At 42.4% G+C, this 21,158-nt stretch overlaps 1 protein-coding gene across 1 annotated transcript; it reads left to right on the forward strand.

Annotated features, from left to right (window-relative positions):
• The first annotated feature begins 1,385 nt into the window (after nucleotides 1-1,385).
• On the forward strand, nucleotides 1,386-6,343 carry LOC135408302 (chorion-specific transcription factor GCMb-like). The gene is made up of 5 exons (XM_064643527.1): nucleotides 1,386-1,527; nucleotides 2,776-3,028; nucleotides 3,424-3,536; nucleotides 5,001-5,126; nucleotides 5,371-6,343. The coding sequence occupies exons 1-5, from the start codon at nucleotides 1,486-1,488 to the stop codon at nucleotides 6,250-6,252; spliced, it is 1,416 nt and encodes a 471-aa protein (XP_064499597.1). The 5' UTR covers nucleotides 1,386-1,485; the 3' UTR covers nucleotides 6,253-6,343.
• The last annotated feature ends 14,815 nt before the right edge of the window (nucleotides 6,344-21,158 follow it).

Below are 21,158 nucleotides of genomic sequence, written 5' to 3' on the forward strand. Positions count from 1 at the left end.
CGGAAGGTTTCTGGAAGCCGCAGGGGAGCCCCGCGGGCACCGCGGTGTGTCCGTCCGTCCGTCCCTCCGTGCCCGCTCCCCCCCAGCCGCCTCCAGGTTCTCCTGTGCCGGGAGCGGCGCTTACCTGGGCCATGGCGCACGGGAGAAGGTACAGGGGCTGCTTCGCACCCTCCCCACGGCCCTCGCACGACCGTAACTGGCTGCTATCGGATACACCTGAGTTTGGAGTGGAGAGAGGAGCCGTTTTCCGCGGCTTCGAGAGCTCTGAGAACCCAGCACGGGGGGGGAGGGAGAGGGGGAAGGGGGGAAAAATGCCACTCTTGCACTCGCACTAAAAAGCCGCAGGTGTGCAGAATCTGGGATGGGTCTCCCGCCCCCAGGGATCGGCTTTGCAGCACTGACAGACGCCCCCGGTCGATCCGAAGGGTACAAAAGGGGAGCGAGGAACCTCAGGGGGGGCTGCTCTCTGCCGAGGGGTGCCACAGCCGGCACCTGCTGCTACCGGCGGGGGCTTATTGTGGACGGTTAAGGGTAAAGGCCAGTAAATTTTGGACCAGAGGGGATGGAAGCGAATGAGAAAATCATTCCGAACAGGTGGGATCGTTTAAAGGATGATAGCAGCGCTTGGCGTTCAACGGCTTGGTCTCTATGCTATTGTGCATAAGTCTTTTTCTTTCTGTTTCTCAGACCAAAAATCAACCTCCCTCCACCCCCTGAAACCCCTGCCCCCCCTAGAAAAAACCCTAACCAAACCAAACAAACATACAAAAAATCCCCAAACCAAAAAAACCCCCAAAAAACCACAAAACCAACAAAACAAACACAAACATCGCAACCCATCGGCTATTTCTTCCAAAAAGAAAAGGTAATAAAAAGCTTATAAATTTTTAATAAGTTAAAACGTGCTGATAACACCGGCACTAGCTTTGCATTTTAAACTGGGTGTTATAGAGCACGGCGCGAAGGGGAAACCTCCCAAATAATGTTGAATTCGTTTACATCTACATCTAAAGAGCAGGTTATTCAGCGCCTTTGCCTCCCTCTCGGAGGCTTTTCAAGCCGCAGGCAGCTCCGAGCCGCTCTCGAAATCCAACATCAAGGGCGTCCTGGCCAGACGGAGATGGGTTCCCATCTCCCCATAACCTCTCCCATCCCAGCACCTGTGGGAGCGAGCGGCAAAGCCCCGCCACCGCCGGGTTAGACTTCCAGACCCTGCTCAAATTTGCCGAGGTCACGGCCCCCGGTGCTAGGAGGTGGATTCGCGCCAAACCCCCACGGCTACCCCCCGTCACACACCTCCAGGTAAGGGTAGCGAAACCCGCCTGCGTGGCGGAGGGGGAGCGCAGCCCCTGCCCGCCCGCCTGCCCAAGTGCCGCGGTTGTGCTGCTGCTCCACCTGCGGAGCCGGCTGAGAACTCCCCTCCAACTGGGCGACGCCCCGACGGCATAAAAAAGCGGGAGTCATCGCGCATTGTTACTTCTCGCCATGAAGCAGACTTGGGATATCAACGACCCCAAATTGCCGCAGGTAACGGATGGGTGGGAGGGTAACAGAGGAGGAGGTGGGCTACTAGGGAAACAGGGGAGCAACCTTCCGTTGGAGAAAAACTTCGTTTTATGTCTGCCTTATTTTTCCTGCACCTTTTCATTTTTTTTTCCCCAGTCCTTATGAAATGACTGGCAATAAAAATATGAACTCAATACACAGCTTTGGGCAGCTGTGCTCGAAGACCTAATATAATCTGTGGCTCAGTTTGGCCAGTTTCCTTCTCCTTCTTTCTTGTTCAAGAAATGTTGACTAGAAGCTTGAATTAACTGTTTTTTACTACTGTAATCTAACTTATCTAAGTATTTCCTTCATTTGTTGATGTGATACTTTGATGCTACCAAGCACTCCAATTTCTGTCTACTTGCGAGCTTTAAATGTGCTAATTTACAACTTTTTTCTGCTTCAAGTTTATTTAATTTAATAGTCCATGCTATTATAGAATGTCTTAATACTGTAAATGCTGGTAGTTTATTGCTTTCATTGGAATTGCTCACATGTGGTACATATATATGTTAAATAAGCATTGCAGGAACTCTTTACTTGCACTGTAAATATTTACAGTTTACAATCTCAGTTGTTCTTTCATTGTTCTAGTAATTACATTTTAGTAAGGAGCTCCAGAAAGCCAGTGAAATCCAAAATTGAAATGCTCTTTCTTTGAGCCACTATGCATATTGGAACTGTATTTGCAAGAGCAATTCTTTTTTATTTCTGTTTCTTAGCAAAAGTCTTAACTCAGATAGAGTCTAAGAAACCATTCCATAGCTAAAACTTCTAGTTTCCTGCCTGCAGGTGCATGGTCCCACAACAAGGAGAACTTAACAGCAGTCATGATCAGGGTGGTCTGCGTCCTCTCTGGGCACACTGGTGGCAGACCAGTTAGGAAGTTTTGGTAACCAGGCTGATGCCTTACAGCTGGGTAACCCCACTGCAAAGAGGCACCTGTGACAACAGACCATGTAATTATGGATCGTGGTGCAAAGGAGGAAAGGATCCTGACTCTTGAAACATGGAAGCTCAGACTGCCTTTTCCCTTCTAGAGCATTTCTGAATAAGTTATTCTTTCAATAATTCTTTTTCTGCTGCTTGGATGGTCATGGAAAAAGTCTTTGTTTCCTGTTGTGTGTTTTGTAACAGGACAAAAATATCAGGTTGTGATATACTGATAATATTCTCTTGCTCTTCTCCTTGCTGCCTTGCCCCTCTACCCCACTTGCCCTGCTGCAGGAGCCCAAGCACTTTGATGCCTTCCAGGAATGGCCTGATGGCTACGTGCGGCTCATCTACTCCAGCGAGGAGAAGAACGCGCAGAGGCACCTCAGTGGCTGGGCCATGCGCAACACCAACAACCACAACTGCCAGATCCTCAAGAAGTCCTGCCTGGGAGTGGTGGTGTGTGCCAGGAGCTGTGCTCTGCCCGGCGGAGCCAGGCTGCAGCTTCGCCCCGCCATATGCGACAAGGCTCGGCAGAAGCAACAAAGTGAGGGATACCCAAAGAAAGCTGGGATGCCTAAGGGGTCACATTTCTTTCATCTGGGCTTGATGTCTAAACTGGAGTCACTGTTACTTGCAGGCAGACTAAGCCATAATTGTAAAGACTGTGATTTATTTACAAATTTCACCAATGTCTATTTGTAAATCCTTAAGGGGAAACAGATTTGAAATCCTTTACATCATTAGCATTTATGTCAAGTATGCAGCTCTAGTTCATACCACTCAGTTATGCTTGGTAGTCTGTTGTGTTTCCTTGAACAATATATTTTAATTGGAATTTCAGTGAAGTCTGATCATACTGCTCGTGAGCTCTGTTTACTCTCAGGAAACATCCTTGCCTTCAACCAATCTCTTCAGTAGTTTCTTTTTCTTTATTCACAGAGAAAGCCTGCCCAAACTGCAATTCAGCCCTTGAGTTGATTCCTTGCCGAGGACACAGTGGCTATCCCGTCACAAACTTCTGGAGGCTTGATGGCAAAGCAATATTTTTCCAGGTAAAAATCAGGCATATTTATTTGTGCACATATATATAAATTATGTCTGTATATAAAATAATATCTGGAGAGAGATTTCTTCCTACTCCCACGCTGTATTTTTTTTGTGTTTAACACTGAACATGGTGAGCACAGCAGAGTTCTGGTCCATGACAGAATTTCTGTTTAGTACTAGTATGGCAAAAACAAATGAAATAACACTTGGCTGTTTTTTTAAAAACAGTACTTGAGAGTTGACAATATTCAATTTTCACTATAACATCGCAATTGATGTCTAAAATTCTCCTGTTTACAGAACACAAATACAAACAAAAAGATTGTCTTGCACCCTAGTACATCTGACAACTGAATTTTTCCAAGGACTTAATACTTATTTCCTGTTAAAATAAATAGAAAAAAAAAATCTAGCTTAAACTGCAGGAGTTGATACATGAAAATTCTACTTCACATGAAACTAGCCTTTCAGTTTTGAGGATTTAAAATCTTGCCAGGAAGAAAAGGAAATTTAGAAAGCTAAAATCTGAAATTTCCCGTTGATTTGTTCTTTTTATAGCAACATTAGAATAACATAAGGTTTCTGTTCCATGAGATTACATTCTCTGCCAGATGAATTTTTTTCCCTGACCCACAGACAGTGAATTCTGTTCTCTGGTCAGTAAATGGAAGAAAATTGGCCATATTCTGTATTATTCTTACTCAGATGTTCTGTTACAGACATGCAAAACCAGATGACTTTTACCATCAAAATAGCTGATAAATCCTTGCTTAGAATTTAATTTCTGCTTGAGAAAGGACAGTGTTTTAAAATCAATTTTAAGCTTCCTACTTTGTATTAGGGACTATATGTTGGTGCATTCAGACAAATGTAATGGGTAAGGACATGTAGAATACATTACTTCATCAGATACCAGTATAGTTTTGGTTACATAGATCTGCATATCCACAGGTATTTCAATAGCAGAGCATCTTTGGATGGTTTTCCAGGATATAATTTTCAGTCCTATTCAAGAAGGTGTATTATTTTAAGAGAATATTTGTCATCTTGTGGCATGAAACCTCTTTAAAAGCCTATGTATACAATTTTTATATATGTACATTTATAAAGCAGAACTGAGATACTGGACTGCAGAAAAACAATGAAACTAAATGTATATGTTTTTCCCCTTGGTTCTAATTAACTACTCCTGAGTGTCTCAAACATAGGTAATATGTCCGCTCCTCCATCAGCTCTGCAGTCCTCAACAACTTCTCCCTCATTTTTTTCCTTCTATCTACCTCCAAATCATGATTCATTCTATTTATTTCTTTTTACATTGAATCCCTCCTTGTTGTTTAGTTTTCCCTCCCTCTTCTCTTGTGCCAAACTACAAACCATGCTGTGGCTATCTCTTAAATTACTTACTGCACCTTCTCTTGTCTCACCCCCTTCCCGTTCACATCTAATTCTTTGTTAATCCTAAATAGGCTAAAGGTGTCCATGACCACCCCAGGCCAGAGAGTAAATCAGAGGCAGAGGCAAGACGAAGTGCAATAAAGAAGCAAATGTCCTCTTATCACCATTCCCAGAAAAAGAGACCTCTAAACTCAGAGGTAAGTCAAAGTCATTAGTCAATTAAAAAGGTGACATAAATTAAAATTTTTTTATTTTTAATTTTTTTTTTCTATTAGAAAGGTGTCATAAGCATGTACTGGAGATCCGAGGGCAAAAAAAGATTTACACTATGCTACATCTGTTAATTCTGGGCAGAAACAAGCAATAGCACAAGTATTGAGATATATATGTGTGTGGGCAATATTGATTCCTTAATCTCAAGTATCTACTTCTCCTTGTCAGGCAGGAAGGTACCATGACAGCAGCAGTTACACCAATAACCTACAGAATTTTCCATGCATGGATGGCCAAGAAAGAGTTGGTATCATCACAGACTCCAGTTTTTCAATTCCAGCCCAGTCTTATCCTTCACTGCAGAACACAGACCTCTACAAAGTACCTTATGACTCGGCCAGCTCCCAAGAGGACCAGCTATCATCATACCCTAAGTGCCCAAATCCAAGGATCTACATGCCCAGGCCATGCAGCTACGAGTTTGGAGTTCCTACCTTTATAAGCTCTAGCCCTTACCCAACATTTTACAAAGATCTGACCAGCCCTGCCATTGATGCAGACCCCATCAGTCTGAACGGGTCTCACTACAGCACTGTGACTACCCACGATAAGAGCTTTGATAACCCTGGCAGACACTATGGACTGAAACCAGCTTGGGGGAAAACTGGCAGCGGAGACCAGGGTGACTACGGACAGATGCAAGCAAGTGCTAACCACGCTTACTACAGTGGGGACTATCCCTGCAGGTACAGTCCCAGTCCCGCTCCCATGGCCCCACCATTGCAGACGGTCATCACCACCACCACCAAGGTGTCCTACCAGGCGTACAAGCCGCCTGCACTGAAATACAGTGACAACCTCTGTGACATGAAAAACCTCCAGAGCTACACCCACGTGGCAGAAAATGTCTCTGGTGCTATCTATTCAGGGATGAAGATTCAGGAAGACTTTGGGATGGTGAAGTCAGCACTGCTCTACCAGCATGACTCCATCCCTACAAAGCCCAAACCAGCCGAGAGCATGGAGAGCTATCGGTATGGGCTCCTGCTGGGCAACAGCTATGCCGAGCACGAAGGTCAGACTTTAAGGTTTGAGAGTGCTGAATATTGACTAGATGTTGCCTAAATGGCAAATACATGCAGGTGGGAAAATACATTATTGGGCTGACCCTGTGGATGCTAAGCCCAGTGGTTTGGGATTTGAGGAGAGGTCAGGAAGCAGCACATCACAACATCTTTCTCCCCAAAAGTGCCTTTCTGGAGCTGTGCTGAGTGAAGTATATTTTGCATGTAATTTCAAACCAGCCCCACACAATCTCTAAAATGGCACAAGGAGCTGAGCCCCAAACACAACTAGGAGAAAGCAACATGGAGGTGCAGCACTTCTGGAAGACAACAGCCTCCTTTGACAGCAAGTGAAACCCGCCAGACTCCTCAAGCTTTGAGAGAAACAGTCCATCTGTAAGAAAGAAAATGCTAATCAGGGAATGGAAAAAAAGATGAAGGGAAGGTGGCTATAGATTATAGTCAACTGAAAGAAATGGCAGGAAAAGAAAGAAATAAAAGAAATGAAAGCAAGACAATTTGCAGAATAAATCACCTAAATGGGCCATTTATCTGCTGTGATCCTTTTGATGAATGGAAAGACCAGTTAAGTTTCTCTGAAATGAGAAATGGAAAAACTGAAACCTGAGAAATGAAACGTGCTGACTTCATGTTGCTTTTTGATCCCCTGTATCAAGAGCACAGACTGTCCAGTCTTTCTGTGCAAAAAGGACAGCCCAGCATAGCCACACCAAGAACTGATCCCCTCAACCTGAAGGCAGGAAGGCTCAGATAACTCCCACCAAACACGTTCAGCATCACATGGGTGTCAGGGTTAACATACATGGTCCTGAAAACCATTTGCAGTGAAAGTGCTTTTTGTCTAAAGGGGTCTGGAAAACTGGTCAGACCAATACTGCACGGGTACCGCTGCAGAATTCACTTTATCCATGAATACAACTCCATCCTGTCTAAAAATGCAACATCCTACCTGGTTAGCAGTGCAGGTTAGTGTTGAATGCACCTTCCCTAGCAGCCTTTCTCCATTAATCCATGAAGAAGAAAAAACAGAAGAGCAATGCTGGTTTAAAAGCTAGATATTTTGAAAGCTGACTAGTACTGGGGAACCTGCACCCAAACTGTGTGTGCCAAGCAAGGGAGCTAAGCAGACACAGGGGATTGGTCAGGGGTTAAAGTGTTTCCTCTTGGTATCATTATTATTAAGTTTCCAGGTATCTGTAACTTCTTGGAGACTCCGTTTTGAGTTTTGGTTTTTTAAAATGTTTGATGTATATTTTTGCTATGTTATGTTTTGAGTAACAGCAAGCTACTGTATTCTTTCAATAAACATGAAATCATGGTTAAAAAAAAAGCACCATGTAAACTAGTGTGAGCAGCTGGCTAGTTAGAATTATAAGGTTCTGTGTGTTGAAGCCATCATTAAACTGATAAACTTGAATTGCAATGCACAGTGTACAAATAACTGAGTTTTTAAAATAATTATTTCTGATGAAGAATATTTTCTTTCTTTTTGTAATTTTGTGAAAACAATGCATTCAGTCTGACTCACTAAATTGAACCTTATAGAAATTTAGTTAATAGCATCCTGTTTCAGCAGTGGACTGTTCAGCACTTTAAAAATTCAAGCCACGTGAAGATGGAATTCACAAAAACACTAAATTAATTCATGTCCAGCAAACTTACCTTGTCTTTTAGCATACTTGCTGTGTATCTCACTTGGCTTTTGTTAAACTCTTATGCCAATTCTTCTACCAGGTGTTTTAAATTGCTGATTAGAACAGATTCAGCCGAACAACATCAGTTTGATAATTAGCTCATATACTAACCTTAAAAAATAATAATGATAACTAAAAAAATGGTGGTGGTGAGGGAGTTTCCTACCCAGAGAGATTGATGGAGAGTTCTAGAGTTTAGGAATATATAACACACTTACAGAACTGAGATTTCTCATCTGTATGCCAAATTATATTGAGGCAATTGACATGTAGAATAAAAATCAATTCTTACAGCCTTATAAGTTTAAAGAGAAAAAAGCATAAGAGCAGAATAATGCCAAAGAAAATAACTAAAAAATCTGGAAGGATTCACAGCGGATGTGAAAATTGAGGAAAATTTCAAAGGTGTAAATTGCTACATTTTATATTGATTTTAGAGGAGTTAGTCAACCACAATTCAAGCAAAAGTTATTAAAACATTGTGTGTTATTAAAATATCCAGACAACCTGTAGGGATTGTGTGCTCTTTATATTACTGGTATAAAACTTTGTCATTGTAGTTGCATGCTTAAATGATTATGCTATGCAATTAAACACAGCCTTTCAAGCAGAACTTTGTACACCAGTAAAGAAAATGTAGCTGTTTGTGTTACAATGTTACTTTTAGGGTGTGGATTTATTTCTAATAAACATGACAGCTGATCACACACAGTGAAAAGCTCTCTGAGCAACTACCTTGCTGCATCATCTGTAGCACTAGAACAAATAAAACCACTCTAAGGGTTATTGCAGTCTTTCTCACTTTGCTCCCTTTCACGTGCAAGGGTCTGGGATGTGATATCTGTATGTTACCTTTTTCAGATAGATCAGATGAATAAATGTAGTGCTGCAGACAGTTTTCTCTTCAAAATACGCAAATGTAAAGGCAACGTGAGCTTCTGTAACAATAAAAAAGCTGAAACTGAAAGCCTCCTTTTAGGTTTACATAGCTGCAGGATTGACTTTAAAAGCATGTTACTCAGGCAAAGCAGCATTCTGAAGCAAGAAGCACTCCCTTCGGTCCCTGAGCAAGCATCTTCTCTTCCATTAATCGTCCCTTTCCAGGGGACCTTTCAGGTTTCTGGTCCTGCCTTGAGCATGTGAGAGGAGCCCCTTGCCAGCCCGCATCCTGTACTACGGCAGACGTCTTCATCTAACAAATTCCTGTTGTTATGGTGAAGTCACAGAGGGAGCGGGGAGAAAGGTGTTTTCAAATCTCGGCCTCCTCTGGCTCCGGCTTCATATAAGTTACAAGGGCCCTACTGAGGTAAAGTACCATCTGCCCCCATACGCTGAGGCTGCCCTTTGTACCAAAACAGCAGCCTCTTAATGACAAAGTATAAAGGCACAAGTGCTGAATGGGTGCCTCCTAGAGACAAGAAGCTGCATGATAATAACCGTGTACCCACCAAATGCAGGCATGTGTCACACGTCTGACAGATGCAAATACGTGTGGGCATCTTTTCATGGTCCCATCTCCTCCTGGTGGGAGGATAGAGTCTGGCACACTGTCCTGGTCTCCATCCAGTCATGCCAAAGACCTCTGGTCAGAGTCTGAGCAATTTGCTTAGCCCTTGCTCCTCTTCTGAAAGCAAGTTAACTCTGGGCTTTTTAAACATGCTACATGCTACAAACAACGCATGAAGAAAATTGGGTGTTTTGGGCTTATTGTACTTGAAGCAGTTCATCTCCTTGTTTTGGGGTACAAACTATCATCTTTAAAGACAGAGAGAAGCTTTCCTCTGAGTTTCAGGGGTGGAAACCACCAATGTAACACTGCAGAATATGATTTGAGACTTTTTTCTTCCTGGGGATTTTCTGGGGTTTGTTCTGGATTTCTAGGTTTTTTTCTTCACGTCTTTTTTGGGGAAGCTATCTAATACAACTGAGACAGCTTTCACAAAAGTAGATCATGTTTCCTGAGAGACATTCAGCAGGATGCCCAATGCAGCTCTAGGGATGCTTTTAGGAAAGTTCATGTCATTCCCACCCTTATCAGTAAAAGTCACATGCAGATAAAAAGGGGAGAACTGAGACATTTAGTGTTGGATTAGTTCCTCCCAACACACAGAGTGAAAAGTTAGTCCAGGCCTGTTAAAATCCCTCTGCCTTAGAAATAATGAAACTGGTGTACGGTGGTTATCAATGGCTGGATTACTGCCTTCAGTGTTCTAGCTGTATAAACTAAGTATCTTCCTGTTGCTCACAAGCAAAGGGAGAGTGAACCAGGCACTGTTTACATAGTGCTATAGCTGAGATTGTGCAAAATGGAGAGTGCATTTCAACACACATCCACATGCAACACAAAGATCAGCGGGGTGATACAGGTGCGAGTAAGTATCACAGAGAAACATCACTCATTTGGCTCAAACTCATTCACACAAGCAGAAAAATAAAGTTTACACAATCCCTATCAGCTTCAACATGCGTGCTGGCACTTGTGATGGTGTCTGGGAAAAGTCAGTTTCAGCTATTTTGGCTGGCATTTGAGCAAAGCATCAACACTTTTAAGGACCACAACCAAAGAAGGTTCTTTCAACAGAAAATTAGCAGTGAGTCTGCTTCTCTTGTTTTGTAAAACAAGCAGGGAAGCAGGTGCATGAGGATGTTCTCAGAGGTCCTTTAGAAGGGCTCACAAATATCACTGTGGTTCCTGGGTCTCTTTGTTCCAGCCTGTTGTCTTTCCTTCAGTTTCCTGGTTCATAGCAAGAGCACAGAACAGCACCTCTCTCCTGTTTTCATGACAAAATGAAGTGTTAAGTGACTGGCTTGCAGCGCTTGTCCTGCAACTCCACACCATGTGTCAGTCTAGTTTAAACACTGGCAAGTTCTGTCTACAGCTGATCTCTCTTCGTGTGTGTGAAATGTTGGGGAGCATTACAAAAAGTACTAACAACTGAGAGACACAAGGTCTCAGTAACAGAATTTAAACTTAAGTGTTTCACTTGTGCAAAACTAATTCAGAAATTATTTAAACATCAGACTCCTTGCTTGTGTGAGGTCTCTTATAAGTGGCTGTAATTAGACGAGAAATGCTGAACAAGCAACAAAAAGCATTGTCATTTTTGTCAGTGACTTGGACAGTGGGATCAAGTGCATCCTCAGCAAGTTTGCCAACAACACCAAGCTGTGCAGTGAAGTCAACACGCTGGAGGGAAGGGATGCCATCCAGAGGGACCTGGACAGGCTTGAGAGGTGGGCCAGTGTGAGCCTCATGAAGTTCAACAAGGCCAAGTCAGCTGGTTAAAACGTGGTGCCAATAACACCAAGCTTGTGGGTTCGATCCCTGTACAGGACATTCATTTGAGAGTTGGACTTGATGATCCTTGTGGGTCCCTTCCAACTCAGAATATTCTGTGATTCTGTGAAGTGCAAGGTCCTGCACCTGGTTTGGGGCAATCCCAAGGACAAACATAGGCTGGGGAAAAATGGATGGAGGGCAGCCCTGAGGAGAAAGACTGAGAGGTGTTGGTTGATGAGAAGCTCAGCATGACCCATCAATGTGAGCTTGCAGCCCAGAAAGCCAATTGTATCCTGGGCTGCACCAAAAGCAGCATGGCCAGCAGGTCGAGAGAGGTGATTCTGCCCCTCTACTGTGCTCTTGTAGATCCCATCTGCAGTGCTGCATTCAGCTCTGGGGACAAAAGAAAGCCATGGATCTGTTGGAGCAAGTCCACAGCAGGGCCGCAGAGAGATCAGAGGGCTGGAGCATCTCTCTTAAGAAGACAGGCTGAGAGAGTTGGACAGCCGGGAGAAGAAAAGGCTCTGGAGGGACCTTACAGCACCTTGCAGTACCTAAAGGGGGCCTGCAAGAGAGCTGGAGAGGGACTTTCTATAAGGGCATGTAGTGAGAGGACAAGGGGAGAATGGCTTTGAGATGAAAGAGGATAGGTTTAGATTAAATATTAGGAAGAAATTCTTCACTGTGAGGATGGTGAAGCACTGAAACAGGTTGCCCAGAGAAGCTGTGGATGCCCCATCCCTGGAAATCTTCAAAGCCAGGTTGGATGGGGCTCTGAGCAGCTTGGTCTTGTGAAAGGTACCCCCGCCCAGGGCAGCAAGGTTGGAACTAGATGATCTTTAAGATCCCTTCCAACCCCATTCATTCTACGATTCTATGAAACTGGGTGGCAACACCAGAGGAGGAAGAACAATAGTCATGGAACATTGCTAAACTGTAGAGTGAGGAAAGGACACAAAGGTAGGGAGGGGACACTGCTGTTGTACCATTTCCACTGGCAGTGGAGAGGTATTTCCACACATGTAATGTATACATGTAATAGTGTTCAAACACATTTTTACTGGTTACTGCATGGTTAAATGCTTTGCTACGTACAGTCATCTCCTGTTGAATCTCTGCCTGAGATAACCTGTGGGTTATGGGACCTTCTTTCTCATGTCCAAGTCTCACCTTTGAACTTCATTTTACCTGGCAGTCACCTCTGATGTTTTATTTCAGTAAAGGAAACAGGCATATTTTGTTTCAGAAAATATAATGTTGTTTTCTTGTACTTTCATTTCAGCAACCTATGTGCAAGTGGTCAAATCCTCTGGATTCCAGAAAACTGATTCCCGTAGCCCCACGTTCCACCCAGTTGACTTGAGGTAGAATCAATTAATCTGTCAACAGTTCTTAAACCATCACAAAGTTACCACACCAGTTAATGAGGGAGAGGGCAAAACAAAAATATAATAAAAACAAAAGTATAATGAAGACAGCTTCCCATTTTTGCTCAGCTTGGTGAAGCAGATAGGAATCTGAATTGCTAAAACAATTTTCTGCCTTTCCCTCTGTGGTGCTACTAGTAGTTACTGTGTCAAAATAATTTCCTCATTTTCTTGCCCCTCGCTCTCAAAAACATTAAAAAATAAGAAGTTCAAGCTAATGTTAAGAATTGAAGCTTAAAACAAGACTTCCCTGCCAAAAGTACTCTTATGTTTTAGAATACATACAGCATTCAAAGTTTCTCCGCTGTATCAGTATTAACAATGTGCATTTTAATAAATTGCTTACTATAAATAATAATAGTAATAATAAAATAAATGCTAGAGGAAAAAAAAAATCCCTCAGGTTTCATTGCAGCTGTGAATACCAGAGGTGGGAATTTATGTACAAATGCTAACTATGCAGCAGCTTAGCTGGCGGCTTTATTTCATAGAATCACAAAATGGTTGGGGTTGGAAAGGGATCTTTAAGATCATCTTAAAGATGATCAACCCCCATGCCATGGGCAGGGACACCTTCCACTAGATCAGGTTGCTCAAGAACCCCACCCAACCTGGCCTTGAACACCTCCAGGGATGGGGCATCCACAGCTTCCCTGGGCCACCTATTTCAGTGCCTTACAACCCTCACAGTAAATATTTTTTTCCCAATATCTAATCTAAACCTACTCTCAGTTTGAACCCATTCCTCCTTGTCCTGTCACTACATGCTCTTGTACATAGTCTCTCTCCATCTTTCTCGCAGGCTCCCTTCAGGTCACCCCAAAGCCTTCTCTTTTCCAGGTTGAACAATCCCAGTTCTTTTAGGCTTTCCTCATAGGAGACATGCTCCATCCCTCTAATCATCTTGGTGGCCCTCCTCTGGACTTGGTCCAACAGGTCGATGTCCTTCCTGTGTTGGAGACGCCAGAGTTGGATGCAGTACTCTAGGTGGGGTCTCACCAGAGCACCAATTACATATTTAATACATAATTACCATTACCAGTAATGATAGTAAAGGCAGTCTGAAAACGATCTCGCGTACCACGGTGCCACCTTCAGGGAGCCCGTGACGTGGCTCTCCTCGCCATGCGCACACCGCGCTGTGCGCCACTCGCTTTCCCACAGCCTCGCGGCCCGTCCCCTCTTTTCCCATGGCGGGGTTCACCCACCTCCCCGGCTCCGGCTGGGATGCCGCCCCGGCGCCTCGCCTGCCGCGCCCCGTGACCGCGGCGAGCGGGGCGTTGCCGGCGGCGGGTCCCGCCCCGGCCGTCGCCCCGGCGACGGGGCAGAGCGGCCCGGCCGGGAGAGGCGGCGGGCGGAGCGGGGGGCTCGCCGGGGGCCGCCCGGTGGCACCGCCCGCAGCGCCGCGGTGAGGGGGCGGCTGCGCTCGGGGGGCGACGGGAAGGGTGGAGAGAGGTGGGTGTCCTCGTCACCCGGGGGCTGGGTCGTCCTGGGGGTCCTTCCCAGGATGAAGGAGGTGCTGGTTTAGGGTGGAGCGGGAACAGCCCCGGGGGCTGTTATCTATCCCTGAACAGGATGGCTGCTCCCTGCCCCCAGGCTGGTCTGGGGTGGGCCGGCTCGCTGGTGGGCTCCGCTCGCGTGTATAGGGAGCTGTCCTGCTGTAGTGCTGGGGTTGGGAGAGACGGCGCTGCTTTGGGTGTGGAGCCTGCAGAGAGAGGGATCCTGCCTGCTTTGACTTCAGTAGATCAGGTCCGGGCCTTGATGGACTGAAATGCCCAGGGTTAACGAAAGAAGGTGAATTTTCATTTTTGGGAGAACCGGGGTGAAGCTTGCAGGCCGGGTGGTGCTGAGTTGCATAGCCTGCGTGAGCACGGGGAGTGCTGAGCTCCCCTTTCTGCTGTGAGCGTGTGTTAAGGAAGGTACTCTCTTGGGAAGTGACTGAACGTCATCAGGTGAAACTAAAGTGGAAAGAAGCGTTTGTTTCCATTCTCAAGACTGAGAGGGGGATCTCATTAATGCATAGAAATATATCAAAGGCAGGTGCCGAGAGGATGGTGCCAGACTTTTTGGTGGTGCTCAGTGACAGGATGAGGAGCAGTGGCCATAAGCTAAAGCACAGAAAGTTTTACCTCAACAAGAGGAAAAACTTCTTTATGTTGAGGGTGGCAGAGGACTGGAACAGGCTGCCAGTGGAAGTCGTGGAGGCTCCCTCTCTGGAGATATTCCAAACCCACCTGGATGTGCTCCTGTGTAATGGTGGTTGGACTAGATGATCTTCAGAGGTCCCTTCCAACCTTAACAGTTGTGTGAATCTGTGATTTATTGAAACTTACAGTGGTGTGGAGATGCTGAAAGATGAATAGTTCGTGTTCCTTCTGGACACTGTGCAAGGCTGGAGACTTCAAGGTCCAGCAGCACTGAAACCACTGCTGTCCTGAAACTTGCCGTACTACTCACTGCATCGCAGGAAGAGGTTTCATGAGGGTGGGAAAAGGTAGCCTTGCTGTCATGGATGAAACATCCTGAGAAAGTTGTTGTGAATCATTTTGGTTTGAAACCAAAGCTGGTTTGGGAGAAAACAAGGGAAAATACTCAGAGCAAACTCGAATTCTTCCTTTTTGATATGCCCCATCCTAAAGGCCTGATTCAAACAAATGAAACAATATACTAGACTTTTGAAGAGACTTCTAAAAAAATTTATTTAAAACAGTCTATTTAAAAGTACAAATATTTACTGTCAATGCTATTGACTTCTTTCTTGCAGCTGAGAGTCAGGCTTTTAAATAACTGCTGGTCTTTGATTAGAGTAATGGATTTGTGGTAATCTCCAGAACTGGATCCACCTGTCATGGGATCTGATTACTGTCAGCTTTAGTAATACACAGTCACTACCAAGGAGGCTCTTGTAGCACCAAATTGTTTGTTGTTTAATGGTTGAGTTTGGGTTGTTTTTTTTTTTTTACTTTTAAAATTTGTATCAGCATACATTCTGTACTGTGCAGTACTGCCAGTTTTGATCATTGAGAATAGTACCATCCTCTGCGAACACTTTGGCGATTTCGGGATTACTGTAAACAGGTTGGTGAGACTGAGTTGTGGGTGTTCTGCTTATCTGTGTGGGAGGTCTTTGTTGGGTCATATTTCCTAGTTTCTGTTTATTTGAGAGTAGCCTGTTTAGCATGCAGCTATGAAATGGTTGGTAACGTGTAGTGCTTGTACAGAAGAAATGCAGGTGATTTGCTGTTATTCATTGCATTTTGAAATGTAATTCAGGCAACTAAAACAATTTCAAATTGTTGCTAGTGCTTAAAGCACCATTAATATAGTAAAAGTGAAATTCTGCTTAAATTACTTAGCATTTGTTCAGATCCTCTAAATTTACATAAATTGTAGATTCTGTCAAGCTATTGTATTTTGTCCTCTATTTGTCCCTTGCTTTAATCCTTCCTTAATCCTATGTGAAGAGATTATGCACAGTGTGTCATTAAGAGTATAAAACAAGCTGTTGTTTAGAGTAGGATTTCTCTTTCCAGTTTGGTAGCTGACTATTTTGATAATTTTACATTTTAGAGCTTCATATCACTGGGGAAATAATAGTATATAAGCATTAGAATGGGAAAGGCCACTTCAGAGGCTTGTGCTAACCAGAAAAGCTAGATTGAGCCCTTGCTTTCCCTCAGGTTGGTAAGAAAGAGAAAACTGAACTGCAGATTTGAAAAAGACAATATAGAGAGACCACTGAGAAAAAAAATTCTCACCTGAGCTGGGTACATGTGGTTTAAAGTGCAAAGTATGCAGAAGTCTGTAGTGAAATGTGAATCTCTAGAGCATTTAGATTCTAACTCATTGTACTCTGTAACTCCAGTAAAAGTGAAAGAAGCCTATGATCCTGATGTCAGACCAGGCTGAAAAATGCAAGTGCTTGGCAGCCTCGTTTGTTCTAATATGGGTGGGCAGTGGCAGTAAGTTTTGCAGGAATCAGTGCTGCCTTTTTTTGGTCAGCAAACCTCTGTCGCCCTCCAGCATTTCCTACAGACTATGGTGTGCCATAACATTTCTGTAAATTTGACCGCTTAGTGTCCAAAGAACCCTATCAGGTTTTTTAGATACATGTGTATGATGAATGTATTCTCTTAAAAGCTGGAAAAAAGCTTATTTTCCCACTGCATTTGGCTAGTTTTCATTTGATGATGTCTCACTGTAAGAGTTCCATTGTTTGCCTTTCTTTTGTAAACTGTAAGTGCCAAGACAACTCTTTAATGAGAGTCAATAGTGGAATGGCCTAGTGTGCATCATTGTGGTGGTAGGTATGCAGTACATAGACATTGTTACCAGGGTACATAGTTTTCACACCTTGTTTTGTGCATTTACATAGAGTAGATTTGACACTTCCATTTGATTATCAAAGGAATGTGTTGACTTTTCTATACTTTACTTGATTAAGTGCTTTTGTGTCCTAAAAATTACAATAAAGAGAAGAAAAGGAATAAGGAAATAAAATATGTTACAGAACAGACTAAATGCACAATCACACACCCAATACAGAACTTCGGGAGGGGAAATTACACAGAACTTCTGGAGGGGAGAACTACTTTATGTGATGTTGTTTCAAGGGCACATGCCAAAATATTAGAATTGGACAAAAGGAATAATCGTAAGAGCACGTGATTAATATATACTCCAAAGAAAATTACTTGGAAAGCTGGTAGGGTTTAGGCACCAAAATTAGAGGACTTAAAGGTTAAAACTTGAGATTTGTGTCTAGATCTGGGTCTGTTTATTGCATATACAGAGGTTTTCATCTTGGTTTTTTTGGTTTGCTTTGTTAGAGAGCAAAAGATTGAAAATGAAATGTGTGCAAATTCTCCAGATTTTTAATGTAACTTCAGGAGTTCAAGCTAGGGCCATCTTTGGCAGATATTGCTAAATCTCCTCCAAAAAACATGCCTTAAGCAATGTACAATGATATTTGTTGAAATGGAGAAACACAGGCACCCAAAATTTGTTACATTTAAGTTTACTTCACATTATATGCCTATGTATACCTATAAACAAAATGAATACACAGTTTATCATTGATGATGCTTTAAATGTGATGCTGTGTTTTAAAATGGATATAAGAATACCTTCAGAATGTTTTTATGTTGATCTGGTTTTTTAATATATACATAAAACCAAAATTTGACAACTTGCAAGATGGACATGCAGAATGTATCTTAACTTGGAGTAAACACATGATCATCTGCTTATTAGTGGAGTAAAAAAAATAGTCTTGTTGAAGAAATGGCAATATTGAAAGTATTAAAGACTTCAGTGTGTGCAGGCATTTTGGGGAACAAGATATAAAGCTGAACTCTGAGAAAAAAGCAATAGGCTTAAATATATGAAAGTCCAATTTAAAATCTAGTTACAATTTGAGATGTCTATGACTGTTACTTTTTGTTAAATCTGCTTTTTAGCTTTGTTTCAGAATATGTTATTAACCAGAAATCATACTTTACTATAGTGATGGCTTTGGAGGGGAGGTGTAGAGGGGGGTGTGTAAAAACATCTTTGTATTTTTCAATGCCAAAGTGGTGGTTGTCTGGTGCAAAGATTATAGACTGAGACATCCACTAAGTCCCTTGGTACTGGCATCTTGACAGCTGATGTGAGATTCCTTCCTGGCAACAGAAGCAATAAGAGTAATAGTGTGTGTTACAACTGCTCTGAGGAAGCAGCATTTCAACTAACAATAGCTTAGAAACATTGGTCTACTGTTTAGGCAGATGCTTACACAGCAGGCTAGTCGACTTGAGAATGCATTGTTCACACTCCCGAGAGGCCAATTTTAATGTTAAATTTTGCCAGGCCTGTAAATCTCAAGCCTGAGGCTTGTTATCAGCTGAATTTGAGTTCCTTAATCTGTTTGGACAGGACAGCCTGTAGCTAATTCTGGCATAAGGCTAAGGAGTACAGAGTTGCATGCTGAATTCTGCATCTCCTGTAAAGGTAGGCTGACTGTGTGTTTCATTGACTTGAGCTATATTTTGTGTTTTCAGACAACAGAGGCAAAAGGTAGAGACAATGCTATTACTCAGCATTCAGTGGTTTGTTTGTGTGTTGGCATTTGGGTTATGGTGAGTAAATGGTACAGTGATAGGTCGTTAGTTTTTTCCTAGACTTGCATAAATAAGTGGATGACTACAGTGAGTTTGCCCGAGTGCCTTAACGTCAGTTTTTAGGATTGTGTCCAAAGTGCAGCCAGTGCTTGGCTGGAATTTAGGATTTGTGCGTAGGACCTATGGCAGCTGGCCTTCATCTGACACACTGGTGATGGTATTGTGTATAATGAAACCTGGGGTTCAGATTCAAGTTTGGATCAGGATTCAAATTAAGATTTACATATATTCAAAGATGATCATTCAGCATTGCTCAGTGTGAATTCTTTTCCGAATGATAACTCAGGTTTAGTCTTTTACACCAATGCACGTGAACTCTATACTTCTCTCTGCAGGCCTTGTAAAACTGAATAAACTTAACTCTTCAGCAATTACCATGTCTAAGAATTATGGGAACTTCAGAGCAAGATATCCAAGTACATTTATAACAATTCAGTTTACCTTAGTGAAGAATGAAGTGGTCATCTCGCTGCTTCACCTCCCTTCCTCACTAACTTTTTAAGAAATCCTGCTTTCACTACCAATCCAAAATAGTGTTGAGACCCTAGGTTTACCATGGCACCCTGTGCAAAATTTGGGTTTCTATGTTATCCAAAACTTAAACTGTGCCTTTGTTACAGATCAGGAAGCTGCTACTGTCTGCAAATTCAGAGTAAGGAGTTCCATCAGAATACACCAGCCTTAAACACACTTCTCTTGTTCTATGGAATAATGACAGTAATCTTAGCTCTTCAGTCTCTGCTTACTCTAACCCTAATCGTACAGTAGGCACTTTCTGTGATTTGAAGGATTTAAAGGAACTCGTGACAATCAAGTATTCTATTTAAAGAACACATACAGTTCTGGAGGGGTAGTTTGATACAAATAGTAGTGTCTCTTTTCTAAAATCTTGGAAAATTATGTAGTTTCCTTTTTTTTTTTTTATTTTATTTTAAGGATCTATGTGAGAATGACCATGTTCTTGTGTCTCTTATACTTCATATCTGGATCTCAAAGTAGCTGTAGTTTGGGGGAGACCAGTGAATATCCTGCTCCGTTATGAGAAGCATTCACCAACATAAAGCAATCTGGAAGAAGATTTCTCTTAAGAAAATCAAAGAGCATAGAATCCTTTAATAAAGCAGAAGACATTGAGAATTTCATAAGCTTTTGGCTATCCGAGTCTTAAAAGAAATGAACCGTTACACAATTATGAAACAACTAGGTGATGGCACCTATGGCAGTGTGTTGATGGGGAAGAGCAACGAGTCAGGAGAACTTGTGGCTATCAAAAGGTATGTAGCATCTCAATTCAGTAAAGGTACTTGCAAAATCTTAAAGATTTTCACTTCTAACTTTATTGTTGTCTTTCATTTGTGTAGGATAGAAAAAATGTCCCTTTTTAAAAGGAACTTAACAAAATTATTTTTTTAAATTAAGGTGTTTAATAGGATGCTTGTGAGTCAGACTTCAGCTAATATCAATAGAGAGACACATCAGTTTAAGTTACTGATTTATCTTGGCTTATAAGATTGCATGCTGTTTTGTTCAGTTTGAATATGCTTTCTTCTAAGAATGTTGTTAGGCTAACACCAAAGGAGAAGCAAAACTGAATGTGCAGTTGATTAATTAGGGAGCTTATTTATATGACTTGTAAGAATACCAGTCTTAATGGGTAGATTTAAAATACCTTCCAACCCCCTAATCTTTGTAAATACTGCATTAAGTTTCATGTGTTGCTACAGTGATAAATAACAGCAACAATCTGGTCAGGTAAATAAAGGCTGTCTCCTTGGATCTAATGAAGTTGTGTTATGTGTAATCATGAGCTTTGTCATACTTGCCTTAAAAGATGATTCCAAAACAACAATTTATTAGAGAAATGGGGAAGTTCCACGTGAAATTCCTAGGGAATTGCAAGCAGAATATAAAGCATAAATTGAAATACCAGAAATTGTATCTTGCTGAGACTCTTTTTCCTTATTCATGGATTTACTGCACTAAGTTAATTGTAATATAATTTACTGACTTTCTCTTTAAGAATTTCTGAGAATTTCAGGTTTCTCCATATCTTGCTAGTACTGTTACTGAAGTTAATATTAATCTAACCTAAAGAAAACAAAATCTCCAGTTGATCATTTTTATTATTTTTTGCAAAAGGAACAACATTTTGTTTGAAGTGTTTTTCATTCTCATGATTTCAGGATGTGGAATTCTTTTGTGTGATTTTTAAGTTTGGGATTTGAGAGGGGACAGTTTTGGTTGAAGATACTTTTATTTTGAATGAAAATCTTGGGTTTAAATCTCTTTGCTTTAGGTGCTAGAACTTTACAGAAACACAGCAGTGACATTCACAACCCTGTCCCAAGATCTGAGCAAAACCAAATATC

The sequence above is a fragment of the Pseudopipra pipra genome, unplaced genomic scaffold (genome assembly GCF_036250125.1).
Source record: "Pseudopipra pipra isolate bDixPip1 unplaced genomic scaffold, bDixPip1.hap1 HAP1_SCAFFOLD_306, whole genome shotgun sequence".
NCBI classification, from domain to species: Eukaryota; Metazoa; Chordata; class Aves; order Passeriformes; family Pipridae; genus Pseudopipra; species Pseudopipra pipra.